The sequence below is a fragment of the Rattus norvegicus genome, chromosome 1 (assembly GCF_021556685.1).
Source record: "Rattus norvegicus strain SHRSP/BbbUtx chromosome 1, alternate assembly SHRSP_T2T, whole genome shotgun sequence".
NCBI classification, from domain to species: domain Eukaryota; kingdom Metazoa; phylum Chordata; class Mammalia; order Rodentia; family Muridae; genus Rattus; species Rattus norvegicus.
The window spans coordinates 235,992,360-236,014,542 of record NC_141534.1 but is presented as its reverse complement, the minus strand read 5'-3'; the positions used below and the strand labels follow the sequence as shown (position 1 = coordinate 236,014,542).

General features: G+C 45.5%; 1 protein-coding gene across 1 annotated transcript in view; it reads right to left on the bottom strand.

The window, feature by feature from the left end:
* Window positions 1–22,183, bottom strand: part of Dmrt1 (doublesex and mab-3 related transcription factor 1) — a 98,458-nt gene that overhangs the window by 40,356 nt on the left and 35,919 nt on the right. The window contains 2 exon segments of the mRNA NM_053706.1: window positions 1,365–1,509; window positions 16,934–17,217. Coding sequence (NP_446158.1) covers window positions 1,365–1,509; window positions 16,934–17,217 — 429 coding nt within the window.

Genomic DNA, 22,183 nt, shown 5'->3' with positions numbered 1-22,183 from the left:
TTTCATAATTAAAAAAACAGAAGAAAATAGCATTTTTAGGAATAGAAGTCTATTGTTATTGCAAGTATTCAGAAAGGAGAAAATTGTGTTGAGAACAAAACAACTCAAAATTTCATGTCTGGTACCGGGGTTTTCGTTAGGTGGTTTTTGGCTCCTGGGGAGTGCGCCATCATCAGCCCAGATGAGAGGAATGAATCCACGAAAAAGAACGAAATACAGTAAAACCAATTCATAGTTGAATTCTTTATAGGATGTTCGTCTGTTTTCTATACAGAATACACTGCCCAGGGTGCTACGTATGCTACCTGAGGAGAAAAGTGATCAATTTCACCTGGCTATAGACACTAGACGGAACTACACTAATAGCCTGCATAGTAAGACAGCCCCAATCAGTGCAATAGTGGCACAGGTACTAAGGGAGTAACCAATCACTTTCTGATCGGATTTAAGACCCACACCACAAAACAGGACCCATACTTGACACTGTGCCCATCCTATGGGTCCTTGACAGGACCCATACTATGACTGCCAAGAACTTATGGCCAGATAGACCGTAGAAGACCACCTATTACTCTTATTCTATTAAATGAAAACAGTACTGAAGCAACTCCTAATGACTTACTGCTGTGCCGAGACCCTCTCAACCCTCGCCAGACAAGCTTCTTTTTTCAGAGCTGGGGACCGAACCCAGGGCCTTGCGCTTCCTAGGCAAGCGCTCTACCACTGAGCTAAATCCCCAACCCTGACAAGCTTCTTTTTTTGGAATAGATGGTAATTACTTCAGAGACCCACCGCTGGTCACCATGCAAAGAGTGAGAGATTTCAGTGTTCAATCCCATATAAGACATTTATGTCACATCCCTTCTCGTTGAGGCTCAGGGGTCTATGTGGAAGAGTTTAAGAGCCAGAGGAGGAGGGCGACGTAAGGGAAAAGAGTACCTTCCAGATGTAACAGGGCACTTCCATATATGACTGATCAGCAATTTTGACAGCAGGTACAAGACCTGTGCGTGCTCAAGCCAGCAAAATCCCAGCATGGAAGAAGGCGGGTTGAGTGCAAGGCTAAGAAGCTGTTGGTATTTGATTGTTGCTTGGAGAAGGAAAGTAAGCTTTCATTAAAAATGTGATACCAACTTTATTAACCATACTCCAGGGCAAGTCATAGCATAAACTGTACTCCACAGGACAGGGGAAGAGGGAGAAGGAGGAAGACGTTGGGTAGATATGAAGGTGGAAAGAGTTGTATGCCAGTCTCAAAGAATTAAAAAAGCAATTCCCCCAAAGCTCCTGTGAGCCAAGCCCACAGAGAGTCACCGCTCGCTCCCGGCTGGGTACCAATCCCAGATTCCCACCACAGAACTTACCACTTGCTTTGGCTTCTGAGTAGGAGGGGCCTTCCTCAAAGGTAAAGATCTGGGACATGCTCTGACCCAGGTAGGAGGGAGGCCCATAGTATGAGTGCATCCGGTACTGGGAGCTCACTGGGTGGCGGCCCTCTGAGGTCTTCATCTGTTTAAGGAAAATTAAAAGATACCTTGGTTAAAGTTTGAATATAAAACGTCCAAGGTCTGGTCCCCATCTGATGGTACTAATTTGAGAAATGCTAGACGTGTGAGGAAATGGACCCTAACTGGAGGATGCAGGCTGCTGGGGGAGGGGCAGACTTTAGAGAATACTGTCTTTGACTCTCCCAGTGTCTGTCTGTCATCTTTTCTTCCTGTGCACCACATCTTCTATACTGAGGTAGAGTCTCACGCACGTAAGCCTGAGTTCGCCAATCCGGCTACTCCAACTGGCCAGCTTGCTCTACAAATCTCATCTCTACCTCCTGAGGACAGGGTTCTCGGCCCCCTCGCCTCCCCCCGCCCGTATTTACGCAGGTGCTGTGCATCTGAACTCTGGTCCTCAAGTTTGCTCAGCAAACACTTCACCCCCTGAGCCATGCCTCTGGCCTACCTAAGATTGAGGGGAGGGAGGGTTTCCTGACCCTGTGTGTGCTTCAGCAGTGAAGAACTCCAACGCCCTTCAAACTAAAGCTGCAGACTTCACAGGAGTCAGTTACTCAGTCTGAAAAGTGAACAGTGGAGTGACCGAGGGGCCCACGTCAGGCACAGATGCCCATATAAAGAATGGGCTCCATGCTCTGAGGTCTGAGTCACATCTCTCTCGGGTCCGATGATATCTACAAGTCTGCTCTTCAAGCAATGTGGTTTTTAATGCTCCCTGTGTGCAAAGTAGTGGGAATCAAACCCATGCACTCTGCAAAATGCTGCATTTTTCTTTTGCTGCAGAAGCATATACAAATATTCAAAGCTAACGAATATTTATTATAACTTCACGGCAAGAGTCAGCCATCATTTTACTACAGTTGACCCAACAGTAGATAATGTAGGGGTTTCTGGAGCATTTTTAGGTAACAGCAAATAAATGTGCATGACAGCATTCCAATAAAACTTTATCTATAAACATGTGGCTTGCTTTTCAATCTTGATTCTCACTGAAATAAAAGGAGCAGAAGTCTTGGACAAACCCCTAGAAAATTTGGTTTAATTGGTCTGGGATACGGCCCAAACCCTGGGTCTTTGCAAAGCTACCTAGGTAATTCTAACATATCACCAAGACTGACTCAATACTCTAAAATTATCAATATGTATCCATATACCAGAGAAGAACAAGATCCCATGTAGCAAAAACAAAATTTTCAAAAGGTCAAGTCTGACAAGTAGATCAGTCAATTGCTGCCACCCCAGAATGTGCACTACTCCACAGCTATGCAGACAAATGTCACTCAAACAGCTTACTGAAAGGGAGCTCCTTCCAAACACCCCTGTGTTTAGCATCCCCTACTCAATTCTTTCTCTTTCCAGAATGCATCAATAACTGTGATTGCTTCAAACTTGGAACTGAGTTATTTGTATTCAACTACTGTCTCCCCAATGTGTCCTTTAGAGCACAACAGAAGACTTCCAGCCAAAGGGGAAAAAAAGAATACAAAAGGGCAAAGTCTATTTGAGGTTATTAAACTGCGAGTTTACTGAGGTCATCAGCCAAGTCAGCTACATCCAACTCAAAGAACAATGCATAGGGGCTGAGGAGAAGGCTCATCCACCAGAGGCTAACCTCACAGAAATGTAAGACGGCCGCAAATAACCACCTACCCACAAACCTGCCCTGGAGGAAGAACCTGTGTTTCTAAGAATACGAACCCTCTAAAACGCAAAGTTTAAACCGAGCTGATGTTCACCTGAGAAGGCCTGGGAATAACTCCAAGTCACTTCCTGCTTACTTCTCACTTTAGATAGACAGACAGACAGACGGATGATAGGTATGTAACACAATCCTTCTACTCTGGGCTTAGACAAGATGGGTGGATAATTAGCCTTTGAAATTTATTTGATCTTAAATTAGTAGTTTTCAATTGGGGGCAACCTTGTCCCTAGGGGGGAGATTTGATATCTGGAAACATGTCCAATTGTGACATGTAGGAGCAAAGAGGACTGCTACTGGCATCTAGAGATAGTTCCATAAGGCCATGGCGGTGTCCCTGACAGTCAAGAACTACCTCAACACAGCAACTGTGCCAAGGTTGTGAAACCTGTTCCAAACGAATCTAATACCCTGAAGGCCCCTCCCTCACCTCTGGGTGAAAGGTGGCAAATGGGGAAATTGTTCAGTTATGTTTATGGCTGATATTACTTACTTATACACACACACACACACACACACACACACACACACACACACACACACACGCACGCACATGTACACTGTTATACAATGCTAATTTGTTTCTTTGAGATTTTACTTTATTTTTGCTCCTTTATATTAAACAAATAAACCAAGCAAAACCCTCTCAGTCCAAGATTCCAATGAATTCTATCTGCTATTATCATTAGCATGTGGTGGCTGGCGAGCATGTTTTATAATCTTATCACCCACCCCAGTCTCTGAGCTGGTGTGTAACCCACGGATGGGAACTGGGCAGGCAGCAAAAGCACAGGCTGCTAGCATTAACTCCAGATGAAACCTTGAAGCTTGGGGGTTTTGTTTTACTGCTGAGAAAATGCACAGCAATAAATCTGAAAATCCTTTCATGCACCCTAGACCATCCTGTCCATGGTAACAGTGATATCCCAGGAAAACTCAAACTCCAGAGTGTTTGGCTTTATCATTTCCTTTTTTAAAAAATTCCTGAATCCTACCTGCCAATTGTTGGGGAACTGGTCAGACGGAAGCGTTCAATCTTACAGACAGCTGAACGCTCCTTCCAGGGGAAGGGCTCAAAAGGAGCGCTCCGGCTGTAAGCAAGCTAGTCTAGCCAGCAGCATAGTGCTGGAGCTTCAGGTGGAAGAGAGGAGTGGCCCCGAAAGTCCTCCACCGGACAACACAAATCATTGCAGGGATCACAGGACCCTGATACTCACTTGGATTATAATCGTCCAAGCTCCCAAATCACCATTTGAGGTGAACCTTTGGTTTTCTGGTCAGAAACACTTTTACAAGGAAGTCAGAACTCTTCAGACTGAAGCTCAGATCTCCAGGGCACATGGAGTTAAGTTTGTGTGGTCAACATTGGCCGTCCTTAAAATGATTTTTTTGGTTTGCAATGTTTATTCCCAGGTCCACCTAACCATACACTTGAGTCAGGACAGACCTCGCCTGTGCAGGGTGCGTCGTCAAAGAACCCCATTCTCCTGCTCAGACACACACCTGGTTCATCCTGAGTGTGCATGCTGCCCTCGGCAATGAATTCTTTCTCAATGTACAGGCTACAAGTATCTGCTATTGTGTACACATCCCCGAGATGCTAGAACAGTAAGAGATCAAATGCCCAGCCCTGTGATGGTAATGAGTTCCCCGTTGGCTGTAACCCAAGGCTCCCTACTGCCTGTCTCCCTCTAGTCCTCGGGATCCTCTGAGGTTGTTTCCTTCCTCGATATACTCACAACTTCTCTTACTGTGGTCACAGTGAATGACCCAGAAGATAAAAGGACAGACAGAGAGAGAAGAGGCCTTTGGCAGGACATCAATGTCTCTGAGGGAACCCAGGGAGCCTTCAGGACATTGTAGATGGGGTGCCCACCATGAGGACCACTCGAGATGCTGAAGAGGCGTGAGCTGTTTAATCTTTGTCCAAACATGGAAAGGATGCTCTTCCTCTCCTGAGAGCAAACACATCTACGCTGTCTTCGACTGTAACTTCCAAAGCAACAGCAACAGACAGGCGCATGCGAACCGAGGATGCTCCTGCAGATGGGGGCTTTGGGTTATCTCCGCAAAGTCAAGAAGTGAAAGAAATGTGATGCACCAGGGCAAAGTGAACGGCAGGTCATGTGGAAACAAATCTGACCACGAAAACATTCCGAAAGCCTTTCCCCACGTTCTCCAAACCCTGACACACATGAACAGTGACTCACTCATAAGCCTTGAACAGCTGAAAGGGACACACACCCCCATGGGACTTCAGGATCATATCTGCACGTAAATGGCCCACTGTGCTTGTCTTCACCATAAAAGCAACTCATCTGTGGCTATTACCAATTTAGAGCAAGCTAACAAAAACCCCGAAATGCACATTTTCAGCCACGTGCCCTCTAGACCGTTTTCCAACGTACAAAACTGCTCCTTGTCTCGGGCCCTGATATAACCTAGTTGCCACCTGTAAACAACTTGGAGGGCTCAAACAGGAGAACCCCTTGAACCCAGAAGTTCAAGACCAGCAAAACCAATGAAACTACAATTCAGAATCAGAGTGAGCAGACTGCACGGTATGGGTAAGAGCTCTGGGGTGGAACTGCTGTATGTGAGTGTCTGTGTGCATAAATACGCACGGAGGCTCATTTTCTTACTGTAGCTCTCAGTCTAAAGCACCCAAGACACGGGTGTTGTTAATCAGGTATAGGGGAACGATTACCTTCAAAAACAGGTGCCTAGTTAGAAAAAGCTAAGAAGAATTGAAAATGTTCCCTTTCCCTGGAACCTAAAACACCTTGGTGTATTCAGGAGGCTCATAAAAGAGAGATGGCTGGTGGTCTGGAATGATCTCTAGCTAGGACTGGCTTAGGGTCTTTATCATCGTTACAAGTTCTACAAAGAACCATCTGGACTCAAACAGAACCTTGTACACGGTCTGACTCACAATCTGAAATTCTGACACTGGAGCTGGGAGAACATCGGTAGGGAGATTCACATTCTGTGCAAACATTAGGAGCTACATTTAAACCCCCAGCACCCACACAAACAATCAGCCAGGAGTAGTTACCAGTACACTAATAGTAACCCCAGTGCTGGCAGGGGAATGGGGAGAGTGGGACTTCTTGGACACAAGCCTACCTCCGGATTAAATGAGAGACCTTACCTCAGGTGAATACAGCAGGATGTGATTGAAAGGGACACCCAATAGCTTCCTCTGGTCTACAGACTTGTTCAAAGGAACACACATGGGCACAAACCACACACACACACATACACATACACACACACACAAACACACAAACACACACACACACACACACACACACAGAGAGAGAGAGAGAGAGAGAGAGAGAGAGAGAGAGAGAGAGACATTCGCAAAATAAGTAAATAAGTAATAAAATTCCAATCCTAACTTTTCAACCAAACTAACATAGCCAGGCATAAATGGCCACAACAATTACATAAAAACCAAGCACCAGAAAAAGAGCTAGAAAAAAAGACAAGATAAATTTATATCCTTAAAAACCTTCCTAACAATTATCTAGACACTGGCCTTTCTCCTCTGCTAACACACTGAATGGCATTGTACCGCAACCCTCTAGACTTGTGGCAGAGGGCTGGGAAGGTACCCTTTCTGTTAGTACCCTGAAACAATAGCAGTTATGACTACAGGAGTAAGAAAACTCCAGAGCAAGGAAGTCTTTCTTGAAAGATACAAGAGACTTGTCCTGTTACCTTACTGGGGCCTCAGAATTTAACAATCATCAACACAGAGCCACTGCTAGCAATCAAATAGCTTGGTTCTACTCTAAGGCACCAAGGAAAGAAGGCAGGGCTGGAAGCGAGCTGCCCAGGCACTCTCCCACTGAACCAAGGCTAACCTCAATGTCGACCGCTTATTTAAAGATCCATCTGCTGCCACCACTATTCAACAACCCAGCTCTTTTTACCACTTTGTCTTTGCCTCTGCCACAAGTTAAGAAACTTCATTTCGGATACTTTGAAAATGAGAAGAAAGGATACCAGCCACCGCATGCGTTCGGGAACTTTGATTTTCGAGCCAGACGAATCAGAGTCATCTATATGTGTTCCCAACATGATGGACAAACTTAATTAACCTTTGCTACTCTGTTCCAACCTACTGTTTTAGACAAAGCTAGTGACCCAGAAACAATATGTTACCAGCACAATCTCCATGGCAGATACCAAGAGATATAGCCCTATCAGCAGTATCGGGAAATAAGCACCTGGATTAGCTGCTTTAAGAAATATGGATTATACCCATGTCACACATGAGCTGTCAGAAACATTAGGATACTTTTGGCATAAATCAGCAGTATGAAGGCTATCTTCTGAGAAATGAATATGACAGACTGCCTGCAGGGCAAGGTGAGGCTGTCTAGAGCCGCCCTCCAAGTGGACGAGAAGACACATGCTCACACAACACTTTCCCCCTGAAAACTGTTTATAAAGATTCCAGTGCAGAATGGTGACTCCTAGTGGGCACCCCAGACCCACAAGTGTGTGAAGGAGCCCATTCCCCTCCAAGACCATCACAGGTAATAAGCCACACCAAACGACTCAAGAATAAATGAAAATGGATATCCCTAAAGCTCAAAGAGTGTGCGTGCCTCTGTGTGTGTGTGCGTGTGTGTGCATGGTGTGTGTATGCGTGTGTGTGAGTGTGTTTGTGTGTGTTGTACACACATGTAAAAAAGAAGCCCAAGAAGCAGTATGTTTAGTATTATTACAATTTTCAGGCTTATTACAAAGACTAAGAAATGCGCTGTGCCCTACCATGACAGCAGAGGCATTTTGGGAAGGAAGAGCCCTTCCACAGCAGGCAAAGCATGTTAATGTTCCGGTTACCCACTAACCAGCACTGGGATAGTGTTGAGTGAGTTTGTCTCCCTGGGCCTCTGTTTCCTCACTGAAGTAGGGCTAATAAGACCTGACAAGGCTGTGTGGCTGGCCCACAAAATGTGGAACATGAACTGGAATCCAGTCATGGTGAACCACATGTACTGAATCAAGATAAACATGCCTTCCTATCATATACTTTTAAAGTTATTTACATGTCATTTTTTTTTTTGCTGGATGGCTGAAAAATCCACTGTGAGACCTCTCTCTATTTCAATATTTTGTTTGTTTGTATGTTCTTGTTTTTTAAGACAGGATTTCTCTGTGTAGCCTTGACTGTCCTAGAACTCACTCTGTAGCCCAAGACGGCCTCTAACTCACAGAGACAAACCTGCCTCTGCCCCCGAGGGCTGGGATTAAAGGCGCGCACCGTCACCATCTCGCTACATTTCAATATTTTTTAAATCTCAAAAAACTCAACATTCAAAATTCTACATTGTGTACGTATACACACACAAACACACACACACACACACACACATACACACACACACACAAACTTCTCACTTTCTAGTTTTATATAAATACTAGACACAGAATCAGGGTGTCTGCCTTCTTTCTCTCAGCACTGGTTGGTAAAAAACAGAAATGGTCAGAAAGAGTATTGGTGCTTAGAAATGTGATGGGAAAACATACTTTAAAAACTGAAGTAACGCTGTTTCTTCTGCTTCTCCCTTTCCTTTGAATCAACCAAAAAAGTGCATGGCAAGAGTGGCCCCCAGAGGACCTGTGGGGCACCAAGAGGAGAGTGTGGAGAAGTCTCCTGGGTGCAGGCAGCAAGTGGTGTGTTCTTTGTAGAGAATTTTAAAATAAGGAGGCTAACTGCCTACATCTGCTTCTCACTGACATCACATGCTGACAACCCTAAACAAAGAGCTGATAAAACGCCCCATCCCCCAGCTCCCCAGCACGTCCTGTCTGGACCTGCCCTTCTACAGTGCAGCATCCCCCCCCCACTCCCACCCTCCCAGAAAGCTCTCAACTGCTTCCTGTATAGCCAAGCACTTGAGAGTGACCCTGAACGGATGAAGCCTCTCGTCTGTGTCTCACAACACATTAAAGATGTTTTAGAGGAGCTGGGAATTTAGCTCAGTGGTAGAGTGCTTGCCTAGCAAACGCAAGGCCCTGGGTTCGGTCCCCAGCTCCGAAAAAAAGAAAAAAAAAGATGTTTTAGAATTGCATCCTCTTTTCTCTCTTGTACTTCTAAAACTGGATTAAAACGGGCTTGGGGATTTGGCTCAGTGGCAGAGCGCTTGCCTAGGAAGCGCAAGGCCCTGGGTTCGGTCCCCAGCTCTGAAAAAAAGAACCAAAAACAAAAAACAAAAAAACAAAAAAAAAAAACCTGAATTAAAACAAAGTAACAAAAGGACCAACCTGAGTCTGCTATGTATTCCTTTGATTTTAGTCTCTATTTAAACACTGAGGAACCCGCAACCTATCCCAGAAATGCGGATCAAGGAACGTGAGACTCATCCAACTGCTTAAATGTTCTGAGAAGCATCTAACTTTATATCAGACTCAGGTCCACTATCAAGAAAAACAAAAGTAAATGCGAAAGTAAATGAGACTTGGGTCAGTATCCCCAGGAAATCCTATCTGAAAGCGTTCAACCCCAGTGGTGTAATTTCCAAGCACATCACACAATTCCCAACGCTGCTGTGCTGCACCGTGCGAGCAATGGGACTCAGCTGCTCCAGCACAGGACAAGAGGCGTCAACTCGGGGCAGACCGAGCTGAACCACCTAAAGATGGTGACCTGGCAGGACAGCCCAGCATCTGCGGGCCTCTCCCAAAGGCTTCGGCAGATCTGTCACATTCTAGATGTCCTGGGTTGTTCTTGGGGTTGCACCAGCCAGGCTGAAAGTCAGTTCCTTGGAGGGCCCAATACCTTACTCCATCCCTGGAGTTCTCTTGAGTCAGGGTTGCCTGCTCCATGCTGCCCTCAGTTTCCCAGGGGCCAGTTCAGTTTTCTCCCAGGATCTGCTTGTGTTAGCTAGAGTACTCTGCAAAAATGGGCGGTTCTCAGTCCCATGCCTCTGAGCTCATGGTGTAAATGCCTGTCCCTTTCTCCCTTAACCAGGGAACACTAACATTCACCTAGCCTTGTCATCTAAGGAGAATACATACATACAGACATCAGAAAAGGAGATATTTAAAGTAATGTTTCTACACAATAACTATCTACTAGAAAGCTTAGAAATAGATAATTGTAAGGTTATTAAAATTAATTAATATATAAGATAATAAAATATACATGGTAGCATACAACATGAATTAAAATAAATCCTCAGGCATCGACAATTATGCCTCTGTATTTCATCTTTACAAACCAAATTATGGTGGTTAGCTCTAATATCCTCAAACAGATACTGTGCCTGAGGAAAGAAACTGTCATTTTAAAATTGTCTCAATTTAAAAGATATTTAAAATTGCACATATCCTCATATTCTCCTGTGACTTCATGTAAATACCTTTGGCTTCTCTGTTGACAAAAAAGCCAGGGTCTACCTACAGGTAGACAGTAACCGTGGAGGTTGAATAAGATGTCCCCCATAAATCTTGGGCATTTAGATGCTAAGTCCCCACTTGGAGGCTTTTGGGGAGGCTTAGGAGGTGTGGCCTCACTGGAGAAAGTCACTGGGGTGGGCTTTAAGGCCATTCTTAGCTTGGTTTGTGGTTTGAGGTGTGAGTTCCTGCCTCCATGCCTGGGTTCTACCACCACAAGCTGTAACTGCCTAGAACCACATGGCCCATTAACTTCCTCTTCAAAGTTGCCTTAGACATGGTGTCTTACCACAACAATCGAAAAGTAAATAATACAGTGGCAAATGGCCACTTTATTCTAGAAAAAGAAATGGGTTCTAGAAAAGGAAGTGGAACAAGCCAAGCCTGCCGGTGACAAGGTGGGCCACAGGAAGGGCAGACAGCTTGGAGCGACCTCCTCTGCTCAGAAAACGGGCTTTACATGATGTCTTCTCCCGTTATTATCAGTTTTTTAAATGCACAAGTATCTGAGAACCAGGAATAGCTGTACATGCCTATAATCCCAACATGTAAAAGGCTAAGACAGGAAAAAGACAGCTCAAGTTCAAGGCCAGCTTGGGCTATATAGGGACACTCTGTCTTTAATGACCTAAACCCAAGCCAGTGGAGCACACCTTTAATCCCAGCACCCAAAAGGAAGAAGCAGGCATATATCTCTGTGAGTTCAAGGCCAACTTGATCTCTATAGAGAGTTCCAGGACAGCCAGGGCCAGAGAGAGCTCACACCCCACCCTCTATTCATTCTCATATCTCCTATATACATACATATATATACACACTTATTTAAAATGATTATATATTATAAAACTATACTTTATATAAATATAATATATAATTATAAATGTTATGTTAATATATTATATACAATATAGGTTAATATATTAAAATACAAATCAGAAATAATACAATAAAATAAACAACAGACATCAATATTTCATTCAGGATTGTTAACTGTAACTTTCCCTGGAAACTAGAGTTGATCTAAGATTTGGCTTCACACAGCCACACTTCCTGTGGCACAGGCACTGCACACTGGTAAAGGTAAGGGTGTGGCCACCTCCACATAGCTTATGCTTGAAAAGTCACTCCTTTCCACCATACTTTCAACAGGTTGTCTCTGAGCTGAGCCACACTGGAAGGGAAGTTAGTGAAAAGGCACAGGCCTTCTCAGGCTGTTGGTTTAAGGGCGGAGAACATCCCCAGGTAGGCAAGCAGTCAGAGGCAGCTTTCTGTCCTCTGGCCCTCAGCAGGCTGAGAGGGCTGGAGCACCATCCACAAAGGGTGTGCTTTCCTGAGTCAAGTCCCCTATGCCAGAATCCGTTTCCCTTTCCACCTGTGTCTCTGTTTAAACCAAGGAGTATCTAGGGGACTCCCAACACCTCTTTGTCTTTTGTCCATACACAGACACAATGGGTAGTGATCAGTTCAGGGTCATCAGCCTATCTACCTAACAGTCTCTCTTCTAGCTATACTAAATATATGACCTGCTGTTAACTGGAGTCACCCAATTGTGCTTTTCTGTCTAGTTCACTTGGCAGCCCCAGTGTGCGTTTATTTAACACATGAATGGATTCCAGTGAGGTGGAGAGCTGTCAGTGAACGATCATGGTCACGGGATGCCTCAGACTGAGAGCAAAGTCACCAGAAGAGTGAAAACCCTGAGGCTGCCATCCGACCACACCCGACTGTGGTGGGAAGGTGAACCTAGACGTCTGCTGGCACAAGCCTGGAAACAGCCAACAAAAGAGCACCAGCTGCAGGCCCGAAGGAGATCCCAGGCACGGCTCGGAGCCCTCCCATATTTATTTCTGCTCGCTTGATATGCACGATTGTCAAGCAGGTACAACATGTTTATTTAAGAGATAATGTTGCCGTGGAGGAGTGCGCACGGCAATAAACAGCTTTTGCAGGCAATTAAATGCAGAAGTGAAATTGAGCTGCTGGTCAGCAGAGGCAGCCATTCATCCTGAGTTTGTTCCAGTGCCACAAATGTTATTCCTGTTTCACAACAGGACAGGAATCTATGATTGAGCCACAAATCTCTTCAGCCTCGAGACAGACCAGAGGCGATTAAAGGCATTCCCAAGCCTGTATGGCAGTCGGGGCAGCACGCTCTGGGATTCCAGAAGACGCACCCCCATCCCCAGCAATGAGCATACGTGTGTGTGTGTGTGTGTGTGTGTGTGTGTGTGTGTGTGTGTGTGTGTTCTCCCCCCAACCCACCCTGTCTGTCTGTCTGTCTTAGGATTTGCACTTAGTAGGTCCTGAGTCAGTGGCTTGCTTGACTTTACAGCCAAGCATGCAGGAGAAGGCCACACAAGAATCAGTGGATTTTTTTAATGCAAAAATGGATGCCCTGTTTGTTTTTAAGACGTCTACCTTTAAAATAGAATTATGATCTCTACGACAGTACGTGTTTTTTTAGAAACCAAAAGAGACCTTTGGTTGAAGAAGATCCACACTGCACTGCAACACACAGTGGCACTGAGAGCAGCAAGGAGAGGGGACAGGGTATAAAAAGGAGACTCCATCCACCCTTGAGACAGGTAGGAGGAAAGCCGAGTCTTAGCAGCAGGGCCCAGAAGATCAGTGTGAGGAACAGGAGCCCCCATACCAGCTCCTGCACAGAGCCTGAGTCGTCAAGGCTAGTAGACAACAGAGAGCAGCACAGGCCTTCCCGTACGGCTGAAGGCACCTCAGAAAAGACAACAGAACACTGGGAAGTTGTCCCTAAAAGGGGTAAGGCAAGACTCAAAGAGCAGGCCCAACACATCTTCCAGAAACTAAGAAGGTGAGGCTGGGCATGGGAGCCACACAGCTGTCATATGAGCACTGGGAGACTGAGCCAAGCAGACCACAAAGCTGAGGCCCACTTGGGCTTGCAGAGTAAATTCCAGTCATGCCTAAATGAAGCCCTGTCTTTAAAAGAGAAAAATCAAGTTGATTTTCCAATCTATCACAGGTTCCTGTCACAACACCTGATACCTATGTGCGTGTGTGTGAGCGTGTGTCCTTCCTCCTTCCTTCCTCTCATGTGTATGTGCAGATATATATGAGTGCACACATGTGTACAGGCCAGATGTCAGCACTGGGTGTCTTCCCCCATCATTCTCTACCTTATAGTTTGAAACAGGCTCTCTCGCTGAACCTGAAGCGCTCCCAATATGGCAAGCAAAGCAAGTCCCAGGATGCACCTGCTCACACCCCTCGATCCTGCAAAAGGATCAGCAGGGAATCCCACCTTTTCTTTTTTGTTTTGTTGTAGCATGGATGTTGGTGTGCAAAACTCAGGTCCTTGAACAGCAAGCACTTTATCCACGGAACCACCTCTCTAGCTGTGGAGACAACTTGGGCTAGACATGGTGGTGCAAACCTTTGACCCTAGCACTCCGGAGGCAGAAGAAAGTGGATCTTTGTGAGTTCAAGGCCAGCCTGGTTGACACGGCAAGTTCCAGACTACCCAGAGTTACACAGGGAGATACTGCCTCAAATAATCAAACAAAACAATAAAACCCCTTCTGGCTACAGTGTAAGCCACCCCATTTCTGTCACTTCAACACTAGCCAAATGCCAAATATGTAAGTGCTTACTATTTCATGGTTTTGTATGACATATCTTAACACATTTATGCCATTAATATGCATAAATTAAAAAATTTTTACTCATTTACCTTATCTTTATGAACTCTGATTTTTTTCTTCTGCATTTATGCCTATGTGACACTGTCAGATCTGTTAACTGTTTCAACAGCGGTGAGCTGCCATGAGGATACTGGGGATTTGAACCCCCTGTCCTCTGGAAAAGCAGTCAGTACCCTTATCCACTGAGCCATCTCTCCAGCACTGCCCAAAGGAATCAAATTCTTCCTCAAAACTATAAAAGTCATTCCATTCAGACTTTGATCCATGCATCACAGTATTTTGCTCTTTAACGATTAACTCCTTTATTGTGAAGCCCGAAGGAGCTGGCTCAAAGCACAGGATCACCTGGCAAAGGAAGCAATAGGTCTAAAAACAGTATGGCAAACGGAAGTAAAGGGACCAGAAATAAGTTCGTCGGCTATTATCTGCAGTGTTTCTGTTTACATGGAAACTCTCTAGTATGCCAGCCATGTCACTTTAGTACCATGCTGTGTCACGCATCCACGTGACAAATGAGAAGCATCATCACAGAAAGCTAAGACTTAGAGAACAATGTGTCTGCTCAAGGGGACATGGCTAAATCGAGAGTTCTAACTGAATATGGATGGGCCTTCCAGGACTACATCTCCCGTTCCTTAACATGCACTCCATTTCCCTCAGTCAGCAGAGCCTGGCATCTCTGCGGCTCTCTGCAGGAGAACAGGGTGGCATGAGAACCTCAGGACCTTTGTCAGGTCTCCTCAGCACTTGTTGATCTGCATCTGGTATTTTGCAAATCGGCAGCAGATAGCTAGGTTGGCTTATTTGGATGTGAGGATTTTGCAGGCATGACTTGAAACATTTTTAAAAGTCAAGGTGAGCTCACAGTTGGTTATGGGAGGCTTAAGAGGGTCCTGCCACATGAGAGTCCCTTTGTGAAGTCTCCTCGATCACTCTCTGCTACACACGCATAGAGAATGTCCCTTCTTCTGCCTTACTTGCCATCCAATTCACAGAGAAGTGCTGTGCATACCCCAAAGGTAACTGTAAACTTCTGAGATTAAAGCTTATGTCAGACAGTGACCGTGGACTGAGTATTTCAGGAACACATGAGAGCTCTACCCTCGGCCACCTGAAACAACACCTCTCTCCAAGACACTTGTGCTTGTGGCTGACCTGCGTGGGTGAAGAAAATCAGAAGAGAATCTCAAGAAGATTTCAACAGAAAACGGAGGGCTTAGGGAACAACACTAAGCAACAAAGAGCCGAGCATTTACAGGGATCCATCCCACAGCTGGGGTTCATCTGCAGAGACACAAGCTGATCTCGGTGAGTCTGAAGCCAGTCTGGGATGACTTGAGTATTAGTATTTTCAAAAAGAGAAAAAGAGAACTGAGACGAACCAGATTCGATTAGAGGAAGATGTCTGATCACGATGTTACAAAACTGGGCTTAAGAGGGTTAAAGATGATCAGAACAAAGCTCTCTTGACTCCTGGAAGCAGAAAGTTACAATACTGATTGTCAGAGGCTTGTGGGTAGGAAAGCAGAGAGACGTAAGTCCATGTTACTACTTCCAGTGTTAAGTGAGTTCTGGAAGTTTAACGTACAGTGTGGGAGTTAGAATCAGTAATGCTGCATATCTGACAAAAATGCAGACTAAATCTCAGGTGCACGTGAGCTCACGTGCACACACATACACATGGCGCCTTCATTAGCCTGTGATATTCAATGCACAATATACATACATCAAGACGCCACACGGTACCTTATGTGTACAATTTGTCAACTATGCCTCAGTAGAGCTAAGAAAGGAAGAAGGAAGAAGACACCGAAGAGTTGCACCGGCTCCTAGATACGTGTTACACTAAACTGAAATCAGATCCTCCTGAGGAAGCCTAGTCAGATTCACAGGGCGGAAGTGAGCATAGTCGTCACAGAATCTCAGCAGCTAACCTCTCCTGAACACACTCCTCAGACGTAAGTACACACGGTGGTCTAGCCTCACAATGCTCTGGTGCCAACACAATGACCTGGTGGAAATGCTCCCCCCTCAGAAGCAGAACCACTCCAGACAATCTTTCCCTAATGAAATGAAATAGTGTTTTGTTCCAAATGTTGAAAGCTCCTGATTGCATACTATTTTAATAATACACGCATACTTCGAAAGACCGATCACCATTTCTAAAAAACACACACCTACATTACTGGGCCATTGAAACACCACCTCATCGCCTTTCTTACCCTTTCTGCCATGAAAACACACACATTATAGGTCTTTCTTTCCCAGTGTAAAAATTTGTTGGGGGATGACTGCCCCAACCCCGGAAGCTGCACCTAACGTATTCTAAGCTGCCCCAAGGTAGGGCAGGCTGGAAGAGGTAAGGCTTCAGATATGTCTAACTCTGGCCAACCGGGTATTTTTGCACAACGACAATGTGAGAAAAACTAAAACTGAAAATGAACCCCCAAACCATGCACACTCCCTTCCTTCCAAGTCCCTACAGCCAATCTCTGGAGTTAAATGGCATCAACAGACGGAAAGTAAGGCTAATGCACATCACATCATAACCGTGACCACCCGTGTGCTGCACTGATCATGTGTCCATTTACGTTCATGTGTGTTTCACATATCCCATGAGCTCTGGGTCATACCTGCCACTGGTTTCCAGTCTGAGCAGGCACATAAGGTGCTGGGAGACTACGCAGGCTGTTCTTCACAGGGGATCCCCCAAGGGGATTTCCCACGTCCCCTGAGGAGGACTCAGCAGACAAGGCCATGGAGTACTGGGGGTAGTTGTACAGATTGTTGTAGTAAGGAAACAGAGACGGCTGGTAAAAGCTGCTGTAGTAGGCGGGGTCTGACATCAGGTCAGGTGCGTTCTCCATGTGCCCTCTGCTGGTGACAGCAGGGATATCCTGGATGACCATGCGTCCCTCTGAAAGAGAAGAGAGGAAAAAATAAATAAATAAATAAATAAATAAATAAATAAATAAATAAATAAATGAATGAATGAATGATGTTGTTAAGGGGCAGCGTCCGGGATGTAAACAAATAAACGAATGAATGACGGAAGATTTAACGCAGGCTGTCCACAGAGCTTGCCCTCTAAAGCCCCCCGCTGTGCCTGTTCATCCTCAAGATGAACAAAGAACCTGGAAATGCAAGGGAGGAACCATCCCCTGCTTCTTCAGCCGTAAGGGCAGGGTTCCAAGGCTGGCTCTGTGCAGATGGCAGAGCTGAATACCCTCGGTGAGGTTATTTTTCCTGGTAGGTTAAATTACATGAAGCCCGACAGTGAGACCTCAACCAGATAGCACCAGTCAAATGAGAAGAAACTCGAGACCAAACCCAGTTAACCTGACTATGAATTCTTACCATGTGGTAAAGTAAACATCACCTCAGGAATTCAGTAAGGGGCTGAGTTTGAGTGCTCACAGTTTCTTTTACTTCCATCCATGGTAGATAGGATACTGTATTCTTTAGTATGGACCAGAGGGCGGACCAGGAGTAGGCCAAAGGAACTGTGCTATGGGAGCTTCACCGGATGCAAATTCTTGGGGGAAAGTGAAGGAGAGATGAGAAAGACCGACCAGGGAGCAACGCAAGACCAGACAGAGGACACATTAGACTACAAATTAGTGACCCGATACAGGGACATACAGAGCATGGGAACAAAGTTGGGGGTGACAGGATGTGAGGGCGAAGGATAAAGGGGGTGAAGAGCCGTAGTCTGGGTGAGGTAATGATGCAGGGGTGTGTTCTGTTCACTCTAGACCCCGGGCATGAGGTACAAGGCTAAGGGAAAGGATGCATCGTGAAACTTCCCAGAAGCCACTGATGCTGGAAGCTGAGATCCAGAAATCACACCCAGCAATGGCTGCATCTGGGAAGTGGGGTGGAGTCAAGACAGGACCTGAGGAGAGCAGAAGCCAAAGTTGGCACGGATTGCAGAGGACTCGGCTGCAGTGGCAAACGATGCGCAGAAACCAGGACAGGACAGGGTCAAGATGAAGACGGTCTTTGGGATTTTAGCTGTGGTGTGGAGGAAGCAGCAGCATTTGGCCTGCTAAACAGCTTGGGACAAAAACGCAAGCAGAAAGCAGATCTCTGTGTGTTCAAGGCCAGCATCATCTGCAGAGTGAATTCCAGGACAGCCAGGGTTACACAGAGAAACCTTGTCTCAGGAAAAGGAAAAAAGAAAGAAAGAGAATGGGATGGAGGGAGGGACGGAGGGAGGGAGAGAGGGAGAAAGGAAGGAAGCAATCAATCAATCAACCAAAGACAGACGAAGGCAGCAAATGATCAGATAAGATCCTGCAAGGAGGCCCAGACCTCCAGGCTGCCCATGTACTTCCTGTGCCTCGCATAATACCAGACCCAGAGCAATGAGCATTTACTGAAGAGAGCGGTCAACAATGGCTTTTTAAGTAGTACAGCATCAGCGATAACTATGAAGTAAAATCTGAAGCTCCAACAACCACAAGCCCTTAATACTTCATAGCTGAGACACAGAGAATGGCTCAGAATCCCAAGGCAGGAAGAAGAGGCCCCAGGAGAAATCTGCAGCACAATGTCCCCAAAGCACTCAGTGTGGGGCAGGAAATCCTGGATAACAGTGCAGGAGAAAGAGAACGCGTGCAAGGGAGGATGTGTGCACTCAAAGAGCATGCTCTGGAAGGTTTGGGCCAACACTGCATACAGCTGAAGCCTTTGTACAACCTTGAAGACTGCAGCCTCCTTTCCACAGGAGAATCCAAATACATCCACTGTGGGCTCCTATAACTGCACGACAGGCCACTCTTTCACTGAATTCCTTTCTTCTCCCCCACCCTTTTCTTACTCAACACAACAAGTTGGGGGTCGAGAGGTGACTCATGGGTCTAGAACATATCATGCAAAGGACCTGGGTTCAGTTCCCAGCACCCACGTGACAGCTCACAACAACCTGGAACTCCAGCTCCCAGGGATGCAATGCCCTCTTCTGGCCTCTGTGGGCGTCAGGCACACACACGGTGCACGTAAATACATGGAGCCCCTCACATATACACATTAAAAATAACTAAAACAATCAGTTGGCATAATCGGTAATTTTTATATCTAATTCTTTTGCTTTTAGTGTTGGGTCTTTTATTCTTTATCTGCTTACAAAAGCCACACAGACTTCTCAGAAAGGACAAGCCATGCAGACATCTGAAACAGGAAAGGGATGAATGAAACAGTCCATCTTCCAGCCCTATGTATTGGTGGGTCATTCATTCCCCATGCAATCTCGGGCACATTAAATATACCTGCTCCTGTGGTAGAAAGCCTGGTGTCACCTTAAGGCCTACAAAAGTCATTAAATGTCCTGAGAGTTTAATTTTAAAAAGTCTCTATATAAACCATCAACTTTTTATGAGGTGCATGTGTGTGTGCATGTGTGCGTGCCTTGTGAGTGTTGCCAGAGACTGGACCCAGGACTTCAGCACACAGTGAGCGGGCACTGCACCACCAAGTTACACCTCCAGCTCAGAATTCTATTTTAATGTTCCCAACTGAACCTTGGTCAATGTCAGACTCGGCTTCACAGTTCCCAGCTTTAATGACCGTACGACCACTATATGGAAACCCTGGGGGCTGGCGAGATCACCGAGGAGCATGGTCGCTCTGGTGCTTTAGTCCAATCTCTGAATCAGGAGCAACGGCATCACCCAGGGACACTCAGTATAAGTCAGGGCTCAATACCATAGCAATACAGTTGTTTAACTCTTACTTTATTCTTTTAGAGACAGAGACAGACAGACGCAGGCAGGCAGGCAGGCAGGCAGGCAGGCAGGCAGGCAATTTTAGGTTCTGGGGCTAGAACCCACCAGAATCTTGCACTGCTCCTGAGTGACACTGAGGGATATTTTTGTGTTTTGGGATTTTTGTGCACAGTCCCCGGGTGACTGTACTGAGGGGTCAGAAATGTCATCAAGGCTTTTAGCAGGATAGGCTGAGCTGGAAATGGCTTAGGGATGTGAAGAACACTCACAAGGAGGCTAATATGGAGAGTTGAAAGAGAGAAAAGAATGTCCCATGAGCAGTGACCAGATGAGAAAGGCTAGCAGGAAGGGTTACCCCGCTGAAATCATCAGAGGAAGATGAGAATTTCCCCCAAAAGGCCTGATTCTGACAGTTTCCAAGTCTATTCATGGAACCAATATACCCTCTTCATGCTTACAAGTTTAGGACCAGGAAACGCATCAGTTTCCCTTCCAAGCCTGCACAATGCTGAGATCATATGTACTCCAGCCTGAGGAGAAACTGTCATAATAAACGCCTATGATCAGTCTGCCTTTCCTACTTACTAGAGTCATGGTGGAGTCCCCAAGTAGTACTGAAGGGCATTGTCCCCAACATAGAAAGGTCATCATCTAAGTCAGATTAAGTATCCCAATAAGTGATAGAAAGCCTTAAATTAAGATTTCTAACTAGGGTCGAGAGGGGGGGGGTCTTAAGAGCACTGTCTATTCTACCAGAGGACCCAGGTTCAATTCCCAGCACCCACATGGCAGCATATCATTGTCCAGCTCCAGGAGTTGACACCTTCACAGAGATACACATGCAGGCAAAATGCCAATGCACATAAAAATAATAAGTAAATACATAAGTAAGAATTTATTTTTTTTAATATTCCAATTCAAACCAGGCACAGTGGTACACACCTTTAACCCCAGTATTAGGCTGGAACAGGTGGATCTCTGTGAGTTTGAGGTCAGCTAGGGCTACATGTTAAAATTTTATCTCAAAACAAAACAAAACAAAACAAAAACTCCAATTCAAAAGAACTAGAAAACAAATCAAATTTTCTATATGAGTATATATACATATGTATATGCATTTAACTTTCAGAAAGTTGTTTTCCACATACAAACAAAATATGGGTTTCATTCTGAATCAAGGGGCAAGAATAAGAAGAATGGAAATCTGGCTCTGTAAACCTTACTGTGTACCAACATTCACCATTCCCTTGGTCTGGCTATGAATTCCTCCAGGCAGGCTCCAAGCCTCCCATGTATAACGTGTTATGGTTTGACTGAAAATGGTCCCTATAGAACACTCTTCAAAAGGTATGGCTTTGCTGGAGTAGGTGTGGCTTTGTTGGAGGAAGTGTGTCACTGGAGGAGGGTTTTGTGGTTTCAGATGCTCAAGCCAGGCCCAGTGTCCCTCTCTCTTCCTGCTGCCTGCCGATCCTGATATAAAGCTCTCAGATACTTCTTCAGCATGGTGTCTACCTGGCACTGCCATGCTTTCTGCCATGGTAATAATGAAATAAACTTCTGAACTGTAAGTGAGCCCCAGTTGAATGCTTGCCTTTATGTGTCATGGTGTCTCTCTCTTCCCAGCAATTAAAAACCTAAGACACCATGCCAGGGTCATTTACTCTCCAGTCAATATTACTAATACAAAGACCAGAGACACAGATTTCGAAAGAAGTATCTTAATGATTGAGTTGAAAGATCTGAAACTAAAGGCCTTTCTGGAATGAAAACCAGCCAAGATTGTTTAACAGCATCAGTAAGAGATAACCCATGCCATCAAGCCCAAGAAAAAGTGGTACTTTTCTTAACCAACGACCCCTTACAGGATCATCTACCCGGTGGTCCTCTGACATGATACACATGGCAACAGAAAGTTAGATCCTTCCCCCAACTGCTGGGGACTGAGCCCAGGGCCTCGCACTTTAACCAGATGCTCATGTTTGTGTGTTGAGTGAGAGTCAAGCCTGACTTCAAATCCTCATGCCTCAGTGTCTTAAATGCTATGATTGCAGCAACATACCACCACATCCAGCAAATCTGATGTTTCAAGTGTTGTGACTATTGGCATACAGTCCTAATCAGCAGGACCAGATCCAGCTGGAAAGGCAGTGGGAGCCA